Source organism: Leptodactylus fuscus, chromosome 7 (genome assembly GCF_031893055.1).
Source record: "Leptodactylus fuscus isolate aLepFus1 chromosome 7, aLepFus1.hap2, whole genome shotgun sequence".
In the NCBI taxonomy this organism is placed as follows: domain Eukaryota; kingdom Metazoa; phylum Chordata; class Amphibia; order Anura; family Leptodactylidae; genus Leptodactylus; species Leptodactylus fuscus.
In genome coordinates, this window is record NC_134271.1 from 145,807,972 (window position 1) to 145,830,473 (window position 22,502).

The 22,502-nt window shown below is 41.9% G+C and overlaps 1 protein-coding gene across 1 annotated transcript in view; it reads left to right on the forward strand.

Annotated features, from left to right (window-relative positions):
* LOC142214625 (Fc receptor-like protein 5) overlaps positions 1-22,502 on the forward strand; it is an 84,061-nt gene that overhangs the window by 50,663 nt on the left and 10,896 nt on the right. Inside the window, exon 7 of the mRNA XM_075283562.1 lies at positions 21,376-21,664. Coding sequence (XP_075139663.1) covers positions 21,376-21,664 — 289 coding nt within the window. The remainder of the gene's footprint in view (positions 1-21,375; positions 21,665-22,502) is intronic.

The following is a 22,502-nucleotide window of genomic DNA, read 5'->3' on the forward strand; positions in this document are numbered from 1 at the left end:
TTCCTCTTTACAAAACAATTCAAGTTCAGTTAAGCTCGATGTTTGCCGAGCATGGACAGCCCGCTTCCAATCATCCCACAGATGTTCAATGATATTCAGGTCTGGGGACTGGGATGGCCATTCCAGAACATTGTAATTGTTCCTCTGCATGAATGCCTGAGGATTTGGAGCGGTGTTTTGGATCATTGTCTTTCTGAAATATCCATCCCCGGCGTAACTTCAACTTTGTCACTGATTCTTGAACATTATTCTCAAGAATCTGCTGATACTGAGTGGAATCCATGCGACCCTCAACTTTAACAAGATTCCCGATGACGGCATTGGCCACACAGCCCCAAAGCATGATGGAACCTCCACCAAATTTTACAGTGGGTAGCATGTGTTTTTCTTGGAATGCTGTTTTTTTTGGACGCCATGCATAACGCCTTTTTGTATGACCAAACAACTCAATCTTTGTTTCATCAGTCCACAGGACCTTCTTCCAAAATGAAGCTGGCTTGTCCAAATGTGCTTTTGCATACCTGTGTTTGTGGCGTGCTTGCAGAAACGGCTTCTTTCTCATCACTCTCCCATACAGCTTCTCCTTGTGCAAAGTGCGCTGTATAGTTGACCGATGCACAGTGACACCATCTGCAGCAAGATGATGCTGCAGCTCTTTGGAGGTGGTCTTTGGATTGTCCTTGACTCTTCTCACCATTCTTCTTCTCTGCCTTTCTGATATTTTTCTTGGCCTGCTACTTCTGGGCTTAACAAGAACTGTCCCTGTGGTCTTCCATTTCCTTACTATGTTCCTCACAGTGGAAACTGACAGGTTAAATCTCTGAGACAACTTTTTGTATCCTTCCCTTGAACAACTATGTTGAACAATCTTTGTTTTCAGATCATTTGAGAGTTGTTTTGAGTAGCCCATGATGCCACTCTTCAGAGGAGATTCAAATAGGAGAACAACTTGCAATTGGCCACCTTAAATACCTTTTCTCATGATTGGATAGATCTGGCTATGAAGTCCAAAGCTCAACGAGGTTACAAAACCAATTTTGTGCTTCAGTAAGTCAGTAAAAAGTAGTTAGGAGTATCCAAAGCAATAAAATGATAAGGGGACCAAAATTTTGGTTTAATGCACATTGCACATTTTCTGTTAGTACAATAAACCTCATTTCCATCCTGAAATATTACTGTGTCCATCAGTTATTAGATATATCAAACTGAAATGGCTGCTGCAAACACCAAAATATTTAGAACTAAAAATGATTAAGATTAATAGGGGGGCACAAACTTTTTCATAGGACTGTATAAGACCATGGAGATGGAAATACCGGGATATAGGTCGGTTAGTAGATGGAGGGAACACAAGATGTTCAGTCTTCCAGTATTAGGCCATCTATGCTGTCCTTATCATGCGGGGACAAAAACTAGACTTGGTCAGTAGTTCCCTTTTTACATTGTGACATTCACACATTTATCATACGCTCGTAGCTGTCATGTCTCACACCATGCACTGACAATATACTGTAACATCTACAAACACATTTTATTATCTTCATAAAACTGCCGCTGCAGCATTTATTGTGTTTCGGCTCTTACATTTCTGTTTCTTCAGAGTGTGGATTATTCTCCATGGAACGTTTCGTCCATATATATATTCTAAGGTGTCTGGAGCAATGCAAAATTTCATCTGTATTCCTTATCAACCTTCGCTGCAGATCAGATCAGGCCATAAGGGTGTATTATGTCCCGTGTCTTGATGGCTGGATAAACACATTGAAACGAATGGGTAAATTTGGCATCTCTAAAAAATGCCGAGTTTGTTAATGATTGTTTTTGTTTCTTTATTTTGATGTAGGGAAAATAGAAGGATTTGTATAATTATATTTGTTTAATTAAAAAAAAATTAAAAAAAATAAATTAGTCCACCTTTAGGGTCAATGCACACACTGTTTTTTGGCGAGGATTTTGACGCTGAATCTGCCTCAAAATCACCCTCCAAAAAAAGCCTCTCAATAGAGTTCTAGATTCTGAGGCAGATTCAGCGTCAAAATCCTCACCAAAAAACTCTGTGTTCATTGACCCTTAGACTGCTTGTACCATAGACTACAATGAAACTGTATTGCAGTCTAGGGGAAAATCCCTGTATAATTATTGTGGTCTGACACAGACAACCCTCAATATGTATCTTGCTATAACAGGCCTGGGAACTGTCATAGACACCAGACGGTTCTCACAATCTCACTAGATGGAGCCATAGCAGCACTATAAGGCAGAATCCGCCTCAAAATCCTGACCAAAAAAACCCCGCCTCCAATTGAAATCAATGGGAGCCGGTCATTTCTTAAAAAAATTCATTTGGGCCTAATCTGGAGCGGAGTGCCGTGACTGGATGCTGGTGCCCTTCATCGGCACCCAGTCACGGCTATCCGTTTTTTGGTCCGGAATCTAAGATCGTCAAATTCTGGACCAAAATAACTCATCTGAACTCAGCCGAGGCTGGGATCGGGTAAAATGGAGGTAGAAATTATTGAGCAGTAAGGAAAAGATTAATGCCAGAAATCGCAGGGAATTTTATCGGAGCCATTGCCACCAGATCTCCGCTGTGTGTTGTGCCACATTTAAAGACCCAACAACTGCCATACTATTAAGGGTTAAACTAAAGTACCAAAACACCTTGAAGTAAGAGGCACCAAAATGATTAAGAGGCGTATACATCGTAATAAGTTAGACCCATCTGTGAGTGTAGGCGCTCTATAAATTAGAGTTTTGTCCAATCGTGAACATGTCAGACTAATGGTGGATCCTCCTCCTTCTACCTAACTGACCATATTTGTGCCGCTTTTATAGTGATAGTGATAAAAATAAAAAGTTGCACATTTTAGCAAAAATATAGATGCAGCCAACTTACGATGGAAAATGGAGGCTTTATTGGCACACTAGCTGGTACCCGCGACTTGGTCTGCGGTGATTGTAGCAGTGGGTATATACAGGTGCGGGTAAGGTTTTCGTACTGTGTATAAGGTATGGGATATGAAATGTAACTTTGTATCTTGTTTTTGCTGTAATTCAGAGAATACGTGAGACTTTTGTGTTGCAGTTACTTTGTATTTGAGCTGCTATATATACGGTGTTGTGAGAAACTTTACATAGTGACTTTGGGACAGAAGTATTTGAAGTTAACCCTTTCCCGCCGATGGCATTTTTTGATTTTCGTTTTTGACTCCCCTCCTTCTAAACCCCATAACTTTTTTATTTCTCCGCTCCCAGAGCCATATGAGGTCTTAATTTTTGCTGGGACGAATTTTTCTTCATGATGCCACCATTAATAATTCTATATAATGTACTGGGAAGCAGGGAAAAAATTCTGAATGGGGTGGATTTGAAGAAAAAATGCATTTCTGCGACTTTCTTACGGGCTTTGGTTTTACGGCATTCACTGTGCAACCAAAATGACATGTCCCCTATTATTCTGTGTTTCGTTACGATTCTGGGGATACCAAATTTATATGGTTTTATTTACATTTTGACCCCTTAAAAAAAATCCAAAACTGTGTTAAATTATTTTTTGAAAAGTCGCCATATTCCGACAGCCGTAACTTTTTTATACGTGCGTGTACGGGGATGCATAGGGCGTCTTTTTTTGCAGGAACGGGTGTACTTTGTAGTTCTACCATTTTTGGGAAATGTTATTGCTTTGATCACTTTTTATTCAAATTTTTAGCAGAATCAAAACAGTGAAAAAACGGCATTTTGGCACATTTGACCATTTTTCCCGCTACGGCGTTTACCGAACAGGAAAAATATTTGTATATCCTTGTAAAGCGGGCGATTTAGGACGCGCGGATACCTAACATGTATGTATTTCACAGTTTTTAACTACTTTTATATGTGTTCTAGGGAAAGGGGGGTGATTTCAAATTTTTAATCCTTTTTATTTATTTTTTTTATATTTTTTTTACTTTTTTTAAACTTTTTTTTTTTGCATTTATTAGACCGCCTAGGGGTATTGACATGGGTGGGCGGTGTCGCGGATTGTCAGAGCGGTGGGGGCAAACATGGCTGCTCCGGAGCGTTAAAGAGCGCCTCCTAGAGAATCGTTAAGGTGAGGGGCAAAGTGGTAAAGTATATGTATATGTGATTGTGTGGGGTTAGGGGCGAGGCTGTAGAGGGCAATATGAATTTTGTGGCTTGCTATGGTCCAAAGTGTGTGAGATTGCAGAGATGGTGGTGTGAGTTTGGGTTTTGTGGGGGTCCTGGCACAAACGTATGTACGCTATTGTGATGAAAAGTAGCCTATTGTTTAATCGAGTGTAATAACTATGTTTGTGGAAAATTTCAGCCAAATCGGTGGAGCGGTTTTTGCGTGATTGACCGCCAAACATCCGAACATCCAAAGGGTCCTGGGAAAAACGTATGTGAGCTATTGTGACGAAAAGTAGCCTATTGCGCCATCGAGTGTAGGGACTATGTTTGTGGAAAATTTCAGCCAAATCGGGGTCCAAAGTGTGTGAGATTGCAGAGATAGTGGTGTGAGTTTGGGTTTTGTGGGGGTCCTGGGAAAAACGTATGTGCGCTATTGTGACAAAAAGTAGCCTATTGTTTAATCGGGTGTATTAACTATGTTTGTGGAAAATTTCAGCCAAATCGGTGGAGCGGTTTTTCCTTGATTGAGGAACAAACATCCGAACATGCAAACATCCAAACACACAAACCCACAAACCCACAAACTCACAAACTTTCACATTTATAATATTAATAGGATTCAAACAACCCCAACGTGAGTCAAGATATCCTTAAAATCGGTCTGACCATGTATTGAATATGTTTTTTATATAGGTTATGTGAGAACAAGGCATCTAGGCCACGTCCCTCTAGTTATGTGAGAACAAGGCCACGTGCCTCTAGTTATGTGAGAACAAGGCATCTAGGCCACTTGCCTCTAGTTATGTGAGAACAAGGCCACGTGCCTCTAGTTATGTGAGAACAAGGCCACGTGCCTCTAGTTATGTGAGAACAAGGCATCTAGGCCACTTGCCTCTAGTTATGTGAGAACAAGGCCACATGCCTCTAGTTATGTGAGAACAAGGCCACGTGCCTCTAGTTATGTGAGAACAAGGCCACGTGCCTCTAGTTATGTGAGAACAAGGCATCTAGGCCACGTGCCTCTAGTTATGTGAGAACAAGGCCACGTGCCTCTAGTTATGTGAGAACAAGGCCACGTGCCTCTAGTTATGTGAGAACAAGGCCACGTGCCTCTAGTTATGTGAGAACAAGGCCACGTGCCTCTAGTTATGTGAGAACAAGGCCACTTGCCTCTAGTTTTGTGAGAACAAGGCCACTTGCCTCTAGTTATGTGAGAACAAGGCCACTTGCCTCTAGTTATGTGAGAACAAGGCCACTTGCCTCTAGTTATGTGAGAACAAGGCCACGTGCCTCTAGTTATGTGAGAACAAGGCCACGTGCCTCTAGTTATGTGAGAACAAGGCCACGTGCCTCTAGTTATGTGAGAACAAGGCCACGTGCCTCTAGTTATGTGAGAACAAGGCCACTTGCCTCTAGTTATGTGAGAACAAGGCCACTTGCCTCTAGTTTTGTGAGAACAAGGCCACTTGCCTCTAGTTATGTGAGAACAAGGCCACTTGCCTCTAGTTATGTGAGAACAAGGCCACTTGCCTCTAGTTATGTGAGAACAAGGCCACTTGCCTCTAGCTATGTGAGAACAAGGCCACTTGCCTCTAGCTATGTGAGAACAAGGCCACTTGCCTCTAGCTATGTGAGAACAAGGCCACGTGCCTCTAGTTCTCCTCATCATTGTCCAGTACGATCATCATGCTGCAAACAGACTGTGAGACTCTTACCTGGCTTAGACATGACATCCTGGTACATGAGGACCATTCTGGATCCTAATCCATCTCACTTCTCTGCACATTACATCATGTCTGCTCTTACATACACATTCTCTGCACTGTCTGCAGACTTTCTACCATAAAAACCACTTCTGCTATTGTTCTATTTCTACAGGGAGGAAAGTCTTGAGTAATAGTATGTAGCTTAAGACTGTTGTAGGTGACAGGTCTTTTGTTGTCTCAATGTCTATGCAAACTCAGGCTGGGTTCAGACTACCTTTGTTAATGTCCGTTGCTTTCATCCCTCATAGGATGACAGGAACGGACATTGACTGTGACAAAGTAATGGACACGACTGAGTGTGTAACTGAGCTCTGCACTACTAGCACAAATGCATCCCAAGCTGCAAGTTCCAGAGGGATGAGTTTTGTTCTGAATGTGTCATTGCATTAGTTTGTTGATTTTGGGGCCAATAAAAATTCTGTCCTTTATTTTAGGCTCATTTTTCAGTCTGCTAAACTTCTCCTTTAAATACTGGAATCAATTTCCATCACCATCAAGTGCAATTACAAAAGTTTACTGTGAAGTGGTGGAAGATAAACTAGAATTGGATCGACCAGTGATTTGTATTGACCAACTGTGTGCTCGACTCTGAGAGGCCACGGTCTCGTATTGTAATGATCGTTGTCATCATGACTGTTCCATAGGCACAAGAAACACCTATGCCTTGTGTACCCGAACTGTAGGCCAAGCAGCAGCGCTACCACTGTCAGGCCAGCACACATTTTCCATTTGTGGTCTGAGTGTTTGATCATTTCCAAAATTAACCCCATAGCAGCAATGGTCTCTCTCATTCCAACCACATGAGCCAAAAGAACAGATGCTTTTTCGTTACCATTGTGCAACAAGACAGCTTTCAAACTTGTTTTGCTAGAGTCTATGAATAGCCTCCATCTAACTAACCATCTAACTCCATCATAAGACCATTTCCATCAGTACAGAAACAGACATTGCTTTCCATTGCATAGTATGCAGGTGTGTCGATGGTGAAAGTGTGATGTTTCGTTGCAGGACAGGTCTGGGTATGTCCATTGGAATATTTCCAATATATAATGCATTCATATAAGTGAATAGGCTTTACACGTATAACTTAAAATCTAGACATGTCGGGCAAATTCTGTGTTCATATTTGGAATCAGTGTCCGCTCATTTTAGTATAAATCACATGTTTTTTTCTCAGTAGCAAAATCATTGTTGTGCGGTGTTTATTGTCCATTCTCCCGTGTCCTTCCATACACTCACATGCATTGGGGATCCGTGTAATCAGACATCCCTCAGGGGCAAGACCAGTGAAAAATAGACATTTCTCACCACCATTTTGCACCTTGGTCATGTGAATGTAACCTTATTCTTCTACATCTGTATGTAATACTGACATAGGAATAGTTTGTCTTAGCAATGTTCTGTTTTATCTGGTTTTATATTAGAGGGCTATAACAATACAAATAACTGCACCAAATATTAGAGGAAATAATTATGTAACATCCAGCTTAAGGCTAAGTCCGCACTTTATGGAAATGCAGCTAAAAATACAGAGGAATAAATGCAGTAGAAATAAAGTGCAGGAACAGAGTTGGTGTTTTCATTGCATTTCTCATTTCTACCTTCCGCGCCCCATGTAAGTCTATGGGGATTAAGCAGTGGAACTGCACATTCCTGACAACAGAACCTTTTTCCTATTATGTGTTCATTACTAGAGATGAGCGAACAGTAAAATATTCGATGTTCGTTATTCGTTCCGAATAGCCGCTCAATATTTGACTATTCAGAACGATTATCGAACCCCATTATAGTCTATGGGATAAAATGCTTTGTTTCAGGGGATCCCACCATTCGACTCAGGAGAGTCACCAAGTCCACTATCACACCTCAGCAAATGGTGCCAACACCCTGGAATGCAACTGGGACAGCAGGGGAAGCATGTCTGGGGGCATCTAACACACCACAGTCCCTCTATTACCCCACTATCACAGCCTAACAACTACACACTTTACACATTCAAAAAAACCTCTATCAAAGTGGGAAAATACCTGGAAACCTTCTTTACTCCTCAAATGGATGGACACAAACCCAAATTTAAGCTCAAAAAACATTAACAAGCACCCCTTTAAATCACATTCCCCATGACAACCACAGATGGAATAGGCAATGGGAAATCCATCAATCCCCACCCTGAACTGTCATTGTGTGTGTGTGTGTGTGTGTGTGTGTGTGTGTGTGTGTGTGTGTGTGATGTGGTAAGACCTTCCAAAATTCACTTTTCTAGCCCTTAACATGAGCTCTTCCAAATTAAGTTACAGGCCCTTAAGCTGAGCTCCCAGCAGAGATTGAGGCCCTTCAGGTGACTTCAGCCTCTACCTGCAGAGTTTTAGGCCCTTTAACTTAGTTCAGCCTTCACCAGCAAAGATTTGTTGGCCCTTTGGGTGAGTTGAGCCTTTAGAAAGCAGTGTTTTTGGCCCTTGGAGTGAGTAGAGCCTTCAACCAGGATGAATTTACCGTACTCCCTTGGTCAGCAAATTCCCCGGACTTGAACCCAATTGAGAATCTGTGGGACCACCTCGATCGGGTTGTTCACGCCATGGATGCTCAACTGCGTAACCTAGCGCAGCTGGCCACGGCACTGGAGTCGGCATGGCTCAACATCCCAGTGACATCATCACAACATCCCCTCTCTTCCTGAACGTCTCGCAGCGGTCCGCTCTGCCAAAGGGGGTTATTCTGGATTTTTACAGGTGGTCACATTAATGTGACTGGACTGTGTATATTTCATCAGGTCCTATCACTGTCTTTCATCCACCCTTACTCCTATCTGGTACTCCTACCGATCCTAGTAAAGGTTTTTATCAGTAATTTTCATGATATCTTTTACCACATTGCTATTTATACTGCCACATGTGACACTTTCATTGACTTGCATATTTATGGTACGTGGGAAATGTGGTTATAACTAGAGATGAGTGAACACTAAAGTGTCTGAGGTTCGAAATCCGATTCGAACAGCCCCACACTGTTCGACTGTTCGAACAAATTTCGAACCACATTATAGTCTATGGGGGGAAAATGCTCGTTTCAGGGGTAGGCAACATTCGATAAAATCATATTTACCAAGTCCACGAGTGACGGTCGGGCTGGATTCTGCTTGAAGTCTTCTCCCGGCGCAGGGTCCCCGCATCCTCTTCCGGGTGGAATTCACTCTGCCTAGGCATCCGGCCTAGGCAGAGCCGACTACGCATGCGCGCACATACACGCGCATGCGCGTGTGGCTCTGCCCAGGACCTACGCCTGAGCAGAGCTGACTGTGCATGCGCATGTATGTGCGCGCATGCATAGTCGGCTCTGCCTAGGCCGGATGCCTAGGCAGAGTGAATTCCACCTGGAAGAAGATGCGGGGACGCAACGCGGAGAAGACTTCGGAAAGGTAAGAGAAGAACCAGCATTGATTGGCAGAATGTATAGCATTCTGCCAATCAACGCTGGTTCTGCATCGAACATTAAACTTCGAACAGCTAGTAGTGTTCGATCGAGTACGAATATTTCGAATACCGTAGTACTCGATCGAACACTACTCGCTCATCTCTAGTTATAACCACAAGGCTTTCTTATTCTTTGGGCAGGTGTGGAATTGTATCCTCCTGATGAGCATGAAATATTAACTTAGCAAAACGCGTTGGGTTTACACCTTATGTTTTTGGGAACGCTGTTGGTAATTTTCTCTGCCTTAGCAAAACATCTTCAAGGGAATTATTAGAGGGACCTTACATCTTTATGCCCAGGTCTAATTACAGCGTTCCTTAAGGGGATTCTCATGTTTGTAGTACTTTCATGTTTCATCCATTGTTTGACTCAATTATATAGTTAAGGTATTCAACCTTATCAAAGAATAGAATATCCTTATCTATAGCTATTTGTGAAAGCGGGTATTGTAAAGTCCAGACTGTGGCATTGCACCCCTCTGGATTACATTGTATCTAATGCGACCGCCCCAATCTCTTTGACTGTTTATATAGTATTTATTATTAAACGTTATGTTTATTTTTACTCCTTCTGTGATAACACTTCTGAGTAAATACCCGTCAGTGCAAGCAGTCCTGATAATATATCTTATGTTCTTCACATACCCATTTATAGAAAAAATCTACACTTCACTGTTTCCCCATATTGTTTCTTCCTCTTTGTAACTTGCAGACAAAATACAGAGAGAAACCAACTTCTCTATTTATTCTTTGTAGCATTGTCTCCATCCATCATGTCCGCAGAGATGTCCGTCTTATTACTCTGTAAGTACAATGATCTTCATGTCTTTCAGTCTGTGATGGGGAATTATAAGAAGGGGTTAATAATCTCCTATAAATCCCGGACATTACTACAAGTTACCGGGCTACACCCCAAGTCTCCCATCCTATGTCCTCTAAACGGCTGTGCACAGGGTCTGGACAAGTCATGTACCTGTGTCAGATGGACATGGTCAGGTTACGTCACCCAGTGCTAAGGAATACATGTCCCCATTCACTGACAGCAGGCCGAGGTCTTGGGAATGGAGAGAGAATATTATGTAATGTATAGAGAAAGAATTTATACAATAATTATACGAGGAGGCTACAAAAAGTAATTATTTGATTTTGTACATTCTTATAAAATGTTATTTTTTTCCATTCAGAATTGTATCAGGACTTATGTTATATAGTAGGAGGGGTCTTCAAAAAGTTTTCAAATTTTTTTTTGCTCTGTATATTATCAACTGCAAAAACAATGACATTATTTTATTCAGATTAAACAAAATTTTTTGTTTACTGCTCCAGTACAAGAATGGATAATAATAATAATAATAATTAATAATAATAATAATAATAATAATAATAATAATAATAATAATAATAATAATAATAATAAACACAATAATAAACACAATAATAAACACAATAATAAACACAATAATAATAATAATAATAATAATAATAATAATAATAATAACAACAACACAATAATAATAATTACTATTATTATTATTATTATTATTAATATTATTATTGTATTATTATTATTATTATTATTATTATTATTATTATTATTATTATTATTATTATTCATTTGATACTCTGTATATGAAATGATTCCATAATATATTTATTTATTATTATTATTATTATTATTATTATTAGTATTATTATTATTATTATTATTGTCACATTGTATATTACTGTATATGATTGTATAATATATTATTTGTAATTCTAATTGTATATTAGAAAAGTTATATTCATAGAAAAAATAGTATTTCTAAAAAAAATACTTATCAAAATTAATCTGGCATGGATCCATGAGTACTTTCACACATCTCTGGCTGATGCCTCTGAATAGTAGTGTCACTGTCCAGGCTAAATAAAAAAAAATGAACAGGGTCAGGGGATAATCATACACATCAGGGAGAGTGTGTGCCTATATAGGCAGTACGGAAACTTACAAGTCATTCCTGCTCTGCTAGGGACTCTGGGTAAAAAATATGCAAATCAATTCTCCAGGATGTAATTAGGAGAACAGTGCCTCTAGAGGGCGGCTTCTGTGACTTCATATGCCTGAGGTCAAGGCTAAGGCCCTTAATTGGGCGTCAGCAGTCACACGGGCACACCGAGCCTCATGACATAATAGAAGGCGAGAATAAATGTGTTTTTTTTTTTTTTGTCATCTCTTCTGGGCCTCCAGCTACTGAAAAGATCCTAGAGTGTAATAATTTCCCTTCTGATCTGTCTGAAGAAATTCAGACTGAACCAAACTGGGGTTTCATTTCTTCTGAACATAGGACCAAACAAGTCTTCTGAGGTTCGCCCATCTTTAATAATCCATATACTCTACCACTACTGATACTACCTGCTACTCCTAAACAGCTACCACCACTGCCACCACTCAGGTAGCCACGTCCTGCGGCTTGGTCCATCACATTCCCCTTAAACACACTCCCATCAGAGGACAATTTTTTGTAGCTTTTTTTTTTTTTGAAAACTTCATTCTTCATCTCCTTCCTTTCAAGTGGTGCACAGCCTCCAATTAGTCTCCAACATAATGTTATGTCCCTGTAGGATTTACAAGCCATAAAAACAGGAGAATTTTTTTTCTAGAAAACCATTGCATTTTACAATAAAGTCGCCACTAAACACTAAAGCACCATTTACCCTCAAAAAAGGTTAATTTTTGGAACGTTTTAAAAGTGAAAAGCCATAAAAGTGAGTATCAGTGAGTGTCAGTATCGGCCGCGCCCCATTTGGAGTATTTTAAATATTAAATCCATAAAAGTATGTGTGAGTGCAGTATATGGTTAAACTCTAAGTTTGCATCCTCTGATTCCCATTCGTTTTTTCCATAGACATACATATCACACTCACTTTAACATTACTTTGACTATGTTTGCCTTAGAGAGCTAGAAAGTGAATAGATAAGTTCCTAATAGCCCTAAGGGTAAGTTTACACAGTTTTTTTGGTCAGGATTTTGCGGCGGTATCTGCCTCAAAATCCTGACCAAAAGGACGGCTCCCATCGAAATCAATAGGAGCCGGTCAGTTCTTTTTTCAGGGAGCCGGTTCATTTTGGCTCCCGGAAAAAGCAGCGAGATGCTCATTCTTCAGGCAAAGTTACCTTGCAAATCTGCCTGAAGACACTCCCTCCTCCTAACTAGGCCATTTCATTGGACTTAATCCGGAGTGGAGTGCACCGGTTTTTAGTCGCGGCTACTCTGGAAAGGCCGCCTCTCCAGAACCTGAGGTGGCCTCCGCCAAAAGACCCTGTATGAACTTACCCTAAGAGTATTCTACACTATGTTTTATAGATCGGTTCCTAGGAGCCCTGATAGTATTATACACTATGTTTTATAGGTAGGTTCCTAAGAGCCCTGACAGTATTCTACACTATGTTTTATAGATAGGTTCCTAGGAGCCCTGATAGTATTCTACACTATGTTTTATAGGTAGGTTCCTAAGAGCCCTGACAGTGTTATACACTATGTTTTATAGATAGGTTCCTAGGAGCCCTAAGAGTGTTCTAGACTATTTTTAAACCAATTTGAGGTTTGTTTTTCACTAGAGATGAGTGAACAGTAAAATGTTTGAGGTTCGATATTCCTTTCAAGTAGCCCCTCAATATTCGACTACTCGAATCGAATATCGAACCCTATTATAGTCTATGGGGGGAAAATGCTCATTTCAGGGGTAGGCAATATTCAATCAAATTATACTTACCAAGTCCACAAGTGAGGGTTGGGCTGGATCCTCCGAGAAGTCTTCTCCGTGCGGCATCTTCCGGCTCTGAATTCACTCTGCCAGGCATCGGGCCTGGGCAGAGCCGACTGCGCATGTCAGCACTACAAGCGGGCATGCGCAGTCAGCTCTGCCCAGGCCCGATGCCTGGCAGAGTGAATGAAGAGCCAGAAGAGCCGCGGGGACGCTGCGCGGAGAAGACTTCTAAAGGTAGGAGAAGAACCAGCGTTGATTGGCTGACTGTATAGCATTCGGCCAGTCAATGCTGGTTCTGCATCGAGCTTTTCCATTCGAATAGCGAGTGGTACTCGATCGAGTATGAGTATTTCGAATACCGTAGTATTCGATGGAATATCTACTCGATCGAATACTACTCGCTCATCTCTAGTTTTTACCAAAACTAATCTTGGTTTTGAAACACACGAATCTGAAACAAAAGAAGTCTCTATTTATAACTCATCTGAGAGATTGGAGTGTGATCACAGACTTCAGCTCCATTGATCATCCCAAAGTGCAAACTAACTAACTTGGCACAAATTCACTTTTTTATACACAGTGTCCAAGTGTAAAGTGTGTGTCAGGCTGCAGGTACATGGTGAGATATCTTTGGGTCCATTCCAGTAAGGGCTCGGTCCCCAGGACCCCAGCCGATGCATAATGGTTCTGTCTCCCAAATACTAATGTAGGAGACCAAACAAATATAAAGTTATCCCAACAACAACTGCAGGATAGCCAGCACAGATAAATACCCGCCAACACATATTGTACAACTTGTCTAATAGTACATCATAAAGGGCCCTAATAACATCTTAGGGATCTTCATGGCTTTTTCTCCACCACTTTACAAAAGTTGTGCTATCAGAGTAAGTTATAGTTATTAGAGATAAGTCTATTGGGTTCTAGTAATAATCTATTAGTTATACATTTACTCTAAAGGCGCCCCTAACCTGTAATATCCTCCAATGTAGAAATGTACCAGGACTATATTCTATCTGATAACTCTTCTTCTATTCTGTTTATAGGGCTGGTTCTCCTACAAGAAGGTAAGTGACCACATCTGTCCTTTCATGCTTTATTCTATAAAATTGATCATTATATATAGAATGTGGAGGTGTCACATAAACCACTATGTAAGTTTACATTTTCAGTTTTATTGTATGTCCTGTTTTAGTATTCATGAATTAACATGCAGGGTGTTATGATCAGCAGGGTTTATTTAAAAAAAACAAAAAAAAAACCTAAACCCTACGGAGCCCTCTGGGCTACTGACTGCTAAGCAACCTGGTGTGAACGCTGTCAACAGTTACTGTCTCTGCCAGCCAAATAAGAGGACCAGGTGCGCTCTGTTACTATTCACAGAGCCCTGTGCAGCCAGAGCAGCCGCACAAATAAACTAACTGGTTAGCCTGAACTCCTGGACTAGCCAGAGACCAATTAACACCCTGTGTGCTTCCAGCCACCCAACTCCCAATGCAGCTACAGCCTAACAACCGGTCAGTGTGAATACTGACAGACACACTAACACACACAAGGCAGCATGCTGCCCAAATATAAATGGCATTGCTGACTAAGGGGAAAATTTTCTAGCTAGGCCAACTATGGTTATACAGGCTGGAACCCAATCACACATACACATACCATTTAGGATTTCAGATTTGGGAGTCAATCTTAGAGCTCCGGGCGATCAGGCCAGACCCCTTATATAGGCAAGGGGCGGTCACCAGCAAATAGCCCAGCTGCCCAATCTGAGCGTCCATTGGTCGACACACCAGTCCATCAAAGACTCGACCACACCCGGCTGTTGCAAAACAGATTAACCCCTGCAACCCTGGACTGTACAAAAGAACAGGCAGTGACGCCCATCTCATGGCCGCAACTTCTGCACAGTCCTAACACTAATCCCCCCACCAACGACGCCATGCGTCTCCGGGTCGGGGACGAACATGGTGAGGAGTGAGCCAGACACGATCCCTTGGGGACAGTTCCATCCCTGACCTATGTCTGATGTCAGTTGTTACTCTGCTCCTGCCCTTGGCCTGACTCATGGCCGAATGTATAAGCCGTGGAGCTTTATTATTTGGTAATTTTACCACAGGACTTGGCAAGTCAGGGGAGTAAGAAAGTCCAGTCCTTATATCCTGCCCAGATACTATGCCTACACTCTGCTTAGTGTTAGATTTTTCCCTAGCTTTCCCTTGCGGGCAAAAACCCTCCCTGGCACCTGATGACAGGAGATAATGACACTTTCCTCCAGATTTACGCCTCCTGTTTCAGCGTGGAAGTGACGTTGCCGTTGGCAACAGGTCAGTGGAGTATACTCCAAGTCTGTGTTTTACCAGAGACCCAGCAGTATGTACAGTAAAGACCTCTGCAGACTGAGGCGGTAAGGCCTCTTGCTTTGAAGGCCTCACTGGCGGGATGGTAGATTGTATCACCTCCATACACCTTCCCTTGCACTCAGGACTCCACTTAATAATCTCCCCTTGCCTCCAGTCTATGACTGGTGAGTGCTGGCATAACCATGGGAGACCTAGAATCACTGCATCAGTTAAGCCCTCCAAGATTTGGAACGAGAGCTCCTCTGTATGCAGTGTTCCACTCCGCAGAAGCAACGGTGGCGTCTCAAATCGGATCTGCGGCCGAATCTGAGACCCGTCTACCACCGTAATGTTAATGGAGGTCTTTAGAGCTCTCATGGGCACACCATTCTGCTGGGCGAATTTGGCTGACATAAAATTCCCCATGGCCCCAGAGTCTATCATTGCTCTAGTATTTAAACATCCATTACCCAGCTTAAGGGCTACTGGGAAATGGACACGATTATGGGACTTTTGTGTACCAAGTAACCCACCCCCGATGGACACTTGGCTAGCCTTCTTTTCCAGTGGGGTCGAGCATTGAGGAGCAATATGCCCTGGCCTGTTGCAACGGTAACAAATTACCCCCTGATTTTCCTACTCCTGCTGCCACCAGGAGTGGAAGCACAGGAGGTTTCCATAGGTTCAGTGGACTCCACAACGGGCGAGGCAGTGGTAGATTTTATGACCCCCCCTCTGTGACATAAGATTACGCTCGAGCCCCCGCTCCACTCTCCTATCAGACAACTGTGTATCCACACGAGTAGCTGAATTGATTAGGGCAGAGAGGGAGGTAGAAGGCTTTCGGCCTGCTAGTTCGTCCTTTATATTTGAGGACAAACCTTTCCAAAAGATTGCCACAGGTACCTTGTCTGGCCAATCCAGCTCGGATGCCAAGGTTCGAAACTCTATAGCAAAGTCCACTACTGAGCTCTGGCCTTGCTTTAAACGTAAGAGCTGAGAGGCATAGGTAGACTGGGGCACTGGGCCATGAAACACCAGGCGTAGTGCTTCACACAGCACGGCTAGTGTAGCCAAGTCCGCTGCGTCCTGTTCTTTTAACGGGGTGACCCAGGCCAAGGCTCTCCCAGTGAGCAAGGAAACCACAAAGGCTACTTTAGACTTCTCATCTGGGGAAAAGACTGGGACAGGCTTCAATGTATGTTTTACATTGGTGAATGAATCCCCGACATCCCTGCGACTCACCCACATACCGCTCCGGAGGCAGGAGAGGACACGGTGATGCTGCAGGGGTCGGCAGACTACCAAACAACTGAGCCATAGTCTGAACTAACCTTTGAGATAGGTCAGAAAAATTAATTGGGGCAGCTGGTGGAGATTGCTGCAAGTGTTGCTCCAACGCTCCCAGGCATGTGTTCAGACTATTGACAATACTCATCAATTTTGAAGATGAAGTCATATTGCGGCGGGGCTCTGGCTCTAAGATACTGTTATGATCAGCAGGGTTTATTAAAAAAAAAAAACTAAACTCTACGGAGCCCTCTGGGCTACTGACTGCTAAGCAACCTGGTGAGAATGCTGTCAACAGTTACTGTCACTGCCAGCTAAATAAAAGGACCAGGTTTGCTCTGTTACCGTTCACAGAGTCCTGTGCAGTCAGAGTAGCCGCACAAATAAACTAACTGGTTAGCCTGAACTCCAGGACTAGCCAGAGACCAAGTAAACCCTGTGTGCTTCCAGCCACCCAATGCAGCTACAGTCTAACAACCGGTCAGTGTGAATATTGACAGACGCACTCACATACACAAGGCAGCATGCTGCCCAACTATAAATGGCATTGCTGAATAAGGGGGAAATTTTCTAGCTAGGCCAACTGTGGTTATACAGGCTGGAACCCGATCACACATATACACACCATTTGGGAGTCAATCTTAGAGCACCGGGCGTCCGGACCAGCCCCCTTATATAGACAAGGGGCGGTCACCAGCAAATAGCCCAGCTGCCCAATCTGAGCGTCCATTGGTCGACACACCAGTCCATCAAAGACTCGACCACACCCGGCTGTTGCAAAACAGATTAACCCCTGCAACCCTGGACTGTACAGAAGAACAGGCAGCGACGCCCATATCATGGCTGCAGCTTCTGCACAATCCTAACACAGGGTAACTGTAGACTAACCTGGAGTAGAAGTCTAAGTAAATATTTTTTTATGAAAAATATTCAAGGTCTCTTTTAAAATGGTCCCTGTGTCTACACTTCCCCTGTATGACACGTGATGTCTTATAGGAGCCGCCATCAGACCTGCGGTGACCTTCACTCCAGACTACAAGAAGATCTTTACATCAGAGCAGATAACAATGACCTGTGATGTGGGATCTACTATAGGAGAGGGGATGGATTATATATGGTACAAAGACAGCGAGCAAGTATACAATGGAAAATCCTATATAATACAGAAGGCTGAAACATCACACAGTGGAAGTTACCAATGTCAGACCAGACCTGGAGAAATAAGTGACCCCGCTAGACTGGATGTTAGTAATCGTGAGTAAATCTACCAGATGATATATATACAGGCAAGGTAACAAGTTGTATCACACACAGACTGATAAGAGATCATATGTCTCCTCATCTTATATCATTGTATATTACAGGTTATGATGTCATCCTGCAGACCCCTCTATATGTCTATGAAGGAGATGACATATATATAAGATGTCGCCACCGTCCTGGGAACTCTGTAGGACGGACAAGATTTGACAAAGATAGAATAAACATCACAGACTGGTCAGATAATGCAGAATATTATATTAGTAATGTAACCAAGACGGCTGCCGGGATATACAGATGTATAAAAGAAATCTATTATAATGATATATATAACCTACATGTAGATGAAGTTTCTGTATCTGTACAAGGTAAGTCCAGGATCATTTATATAGGAATTATTTGTAGGATTTGTACAATATATCTGGAGCCACTTTGTCTCCTGAAGTCTCATCTACAATTATTGTTGGGTGAGGTCGGGTTTAAATGTGGTAAAGGTTTTAAAAATTCCCAAGTTGTAGTATATAGTGGGATTATAAAATTCCTGGGAAATTCTATACATTGCAGATTGTTTCCATATTTTTGATGCAGATTTCACCTTGTGTAATATAGAAGACAAATACACAACTTCCTAAATCTGGGTGTAGTAGATGGGATTATAGAGGTTGTGCCACGATAGCAAATCTGTCACCTGCTCAGGACAGATCATAGGTAGAGATGGGCGAACCTCTGCATTTTGGTTTTGGGTTCAGCCCGTTCCGTCCTATGATTCATCTCGATCTGAATAAATTTGTTCCAAATCAGAGTTTAAATTAGCTAAAAACATTGGCCCAGATGTAATAACTGGTCACAACTAGAAAGTGGTCAAAATGTGTCTTAAGTTGGTTAATTGTTATTGCATTAAGGAGTATCTCAGCTCGTGTGGCCGGCTCACTACATTTATAGACAGTGGACAGACCAGGGTGAGGATCTAGGTAGACGCGGATACTGTTGTCCATCAGATTTACTTTAACTTACTGCAGGAACCTGGTGTGAGTTATATCATAAAAGTACAGCAGTCTGGAGTCTCTTAATAATTTTTCCATGTCTACTGTCAGAATGAATTAAGACCAATGTAAAAGAAATCCCAGTCCTAATAAATCGCCCCCCCCCCCCCCCATGGTGTATGACATTGCCAGGGCTCCTAAGACTCCATCTCACCCATTTCTAGATCTCTAGGGCAAACACAGCCTAAGTGACATGTATGTGTATAGGACAACAGATAGTAGGCAGTGGATTAAGACTACATCTTTCATTATACATTGGGGTCCATCAAGTCCACTCTATAACCCTATAGTGTTGATCCAAAGGAAGGCAAAAATCAACAAAACAAGAGACTGATGCCAATTGCATGTCAGGAGAAAATAATTTTTACCAATTCCAGCAATCCCAATAAAACCCTGAATCAACTTGTCTTTATCAAAGTCTTAAATCCATATCCTGTAATATTTTTACATTCAATAAAGTCATTTAGGCCCACTTTGACCTTGCCCAATGAATCCACCATCAGCACATCCTGTGGCAGTGTGTACCATATCCTAAGTACTCTTACATTATAAGATCCCGTCTAGATCGCTGATGAAATGTTCTTTCCTCCAGACGTCACTGTCTTATGCTTAGGAGTAAAAGGATCATTAGAAAGGTCTCCCTTGTTATTATGTCTCCAAATATCCATCTTTTCTCTAAACTTAATCTCCCAATGTTTGTTAATCTGTCTCTGTACTCCAATCCGACCATTAATAATCTTGGTTGTCCTTCTCTGCACTCTTTCTAATTCAGTTATGTCCATCTTGCATACCGGGGTCCAAAATTGTGCACAATAGTCTACTTGGTTGTACCAGTGATTTGTATAGAGGTATAACTATGTCCTTGTCATGAGAATATGGAACTCTTTTGATGCATCCCATAATTTTATTTGCCATGGCAGCAGCATTGGTCACTAAAGGCAGTCTTATCTAGTAGATTCCCACCAACTTGGGAAACTTATTGGGGTTCTCCGGGTCAGGACTTGTCTCCCTGATACTCTTCCCTCTACTCCTCTTTCTAGCAGTCACTCAGCTCTCTGTTTGTCCATCCTGAACCTCCATGCTTCCATCCCTATCTCCCTAGTCTCCATTTTCTTTCATGTGCTTTATATCACATGACAGTGCGGGATACAGACACATGTGTCACCTACAGCCATTATTCAATTAGATATCTTTTGAAGTCAGGCAGTTCAGGTGCTGAATTTGCAGTATTGTCTTGTGGCGTTGATGCAGTAACTATCCTATAATCTATCAGGAACAGGACAGGTGTCCGGAGATCCTGAGGAAAAGATAGAAGAGGTTTATTACTGCTTCCACCTATTACTTTACACACAACTTACTGTAGCACTCAATGAGCCCATCTCTGTGTGACCACCATTGTTGTAGATCTGATGGGTCTTAGCAGAACCAGAACAAAACAGCCAGTGCCAGTGACTATTGTCACTATAGAGATAGAAAAGTGCAGAGAGAATAATCCAGATAGGAGGTGAGTATAGACAATGGATGTGTCTTCTACATGGGAGAACTTCTTACTTTATCTGATGCCTGAATAAATTTAAATTGTTACTGCCTTGTAGAAATTCTCCCCAGTGTTGGGGGCACAAGACCCCCAGAGCTTATGTTGTTGTAGTTTCAAATTAAATAACAGGCCAAGATCGGCTACAGCCATCTTTGACCTGGAGAACCACAAAGACACAGATGGTGGTGTATCAAAATGGATTCTGTTTAATGGTGGCTAGAACAACAGTATATATCACATGGCATAGACAGAACAGGATTGGCTAGTATAATTAGCATACCATCTATTGGTGGAGAAGTTTGTAACAATAACCCTGATGCATATCTATTGGATAAGAAACTGGAGAGAGGTCACACCCCCCTGAGGGCTAGCTCAAGTTTAAAATGGAGTCTGTGAGCTCATGGTATGGTGGTCGCATGGTCTCACAAAATGGCAGCCATTAGCACATGTCTCAAACACACACCCTAGATGTCTATCTCATGGTATTCTAAAGACAATAGACATCCTTGTTGGAGACAATTAGCTTAATTACCCTTCTCTTGTCCCTTTATCTTAAAAGGGGTCTTTCGTCTTTGATCTTCTCCTGACCATGCCCCTGGTCCAGTCAAGCTGTCTCCATTTTAATTAGCTTAGCCAGTTCACTTTGTGAGACAAAACTACCTATCTTTGATAGAGACAAGATTATTGAAAGGACAAGTAATTTCGGCCCTCACTTTATGTAATTTATCATAAAATATTGTTAGCCCCCCACACCAGTAATATATTGTTATCACTTTATTCCTTTTCTAGATCTGTTCACGACCCCAACACTATCAGTGACCCCACAACCAGTTATTACTACAGATAAGATGGCCCTGACATGTCAGACAAGTCTCCCTCCTCCTCCCAGACACAATACACAACTGCGGATTGCTTTCTACAGAGAAGGAGGGATTGTTCAGGGATTTGGTGTCAGTGATACCTATGAAGTCTACAATGTCCAGCTGGAGGATTCTGGGAAATATTCATGTGATGTAATAACTACAGATGGCAGAGTAAGGAAGAGAAGTGCAGAGACAATAATCCAGATAGGAGGTGAGTATAGACAATGGTTGTGTCTTCTACATGGGAGAACTTCTTACTTTATCTGGAACATGAATGAATGTACTTTTGGTGTAAATCACTATAAATAATACTTTCTCCCATCTATACCTTCCATTATTAGAGACTAGCTGGTACCCGCGACTTCGTCTGCGGTGATTGTAGCAGTGGCTATATACAGGCGCGGGTAAGGTTTTCGTACTGTGTATAAGGTATGGGATATGAAATGTAAGTTTGTATCTTGTTGTTTCTGTAATTCAGAGAATACGTGAGACTTTTGTGTTGCAGTTACTTTGTATTTGAGCTGCTATATATACGGTGTTGTGAGAAACTTTACGTAGTGACTTTGGGACAGAAGTATTTGAAGTTAACCCCTTCCCGCCGATGGTATTTTTTGATTTTCGTTTTTGACTCCCCTCCTTCTAAACCCCATAACTTTTTTATTTCTCCGCTCCCAGAGTCATATGAGGTCTTAATTTTTGCGGGACAAATTTTTCTTCATGATGCCGCCATTAATTATTCTATATAATGTACTGGGAAGCAGGGAAAAAATTCAGAATGGGGTGGATTTCAAGAAAAAATGCATTTCTGCGACTCTTACGGGCTTTGGTTTTACGGCGTTCACTGTGCAACCAAAATGACATGTCCCCTATTATTCTGTGTTTCGTTACGATTCCGGGGAGACCAAATTTATATGGTTTTAGTTACATTTTGACCCCTTAAAAACAAATCCAAAACTGTTAAAACATTTTTTTTTGAAAAGTTGCCATATTCCGACAGCTGTAACTTTTTTATACGTCTGTGTACGGGGATGTATAGGGCGTCTTTTTTTGCGG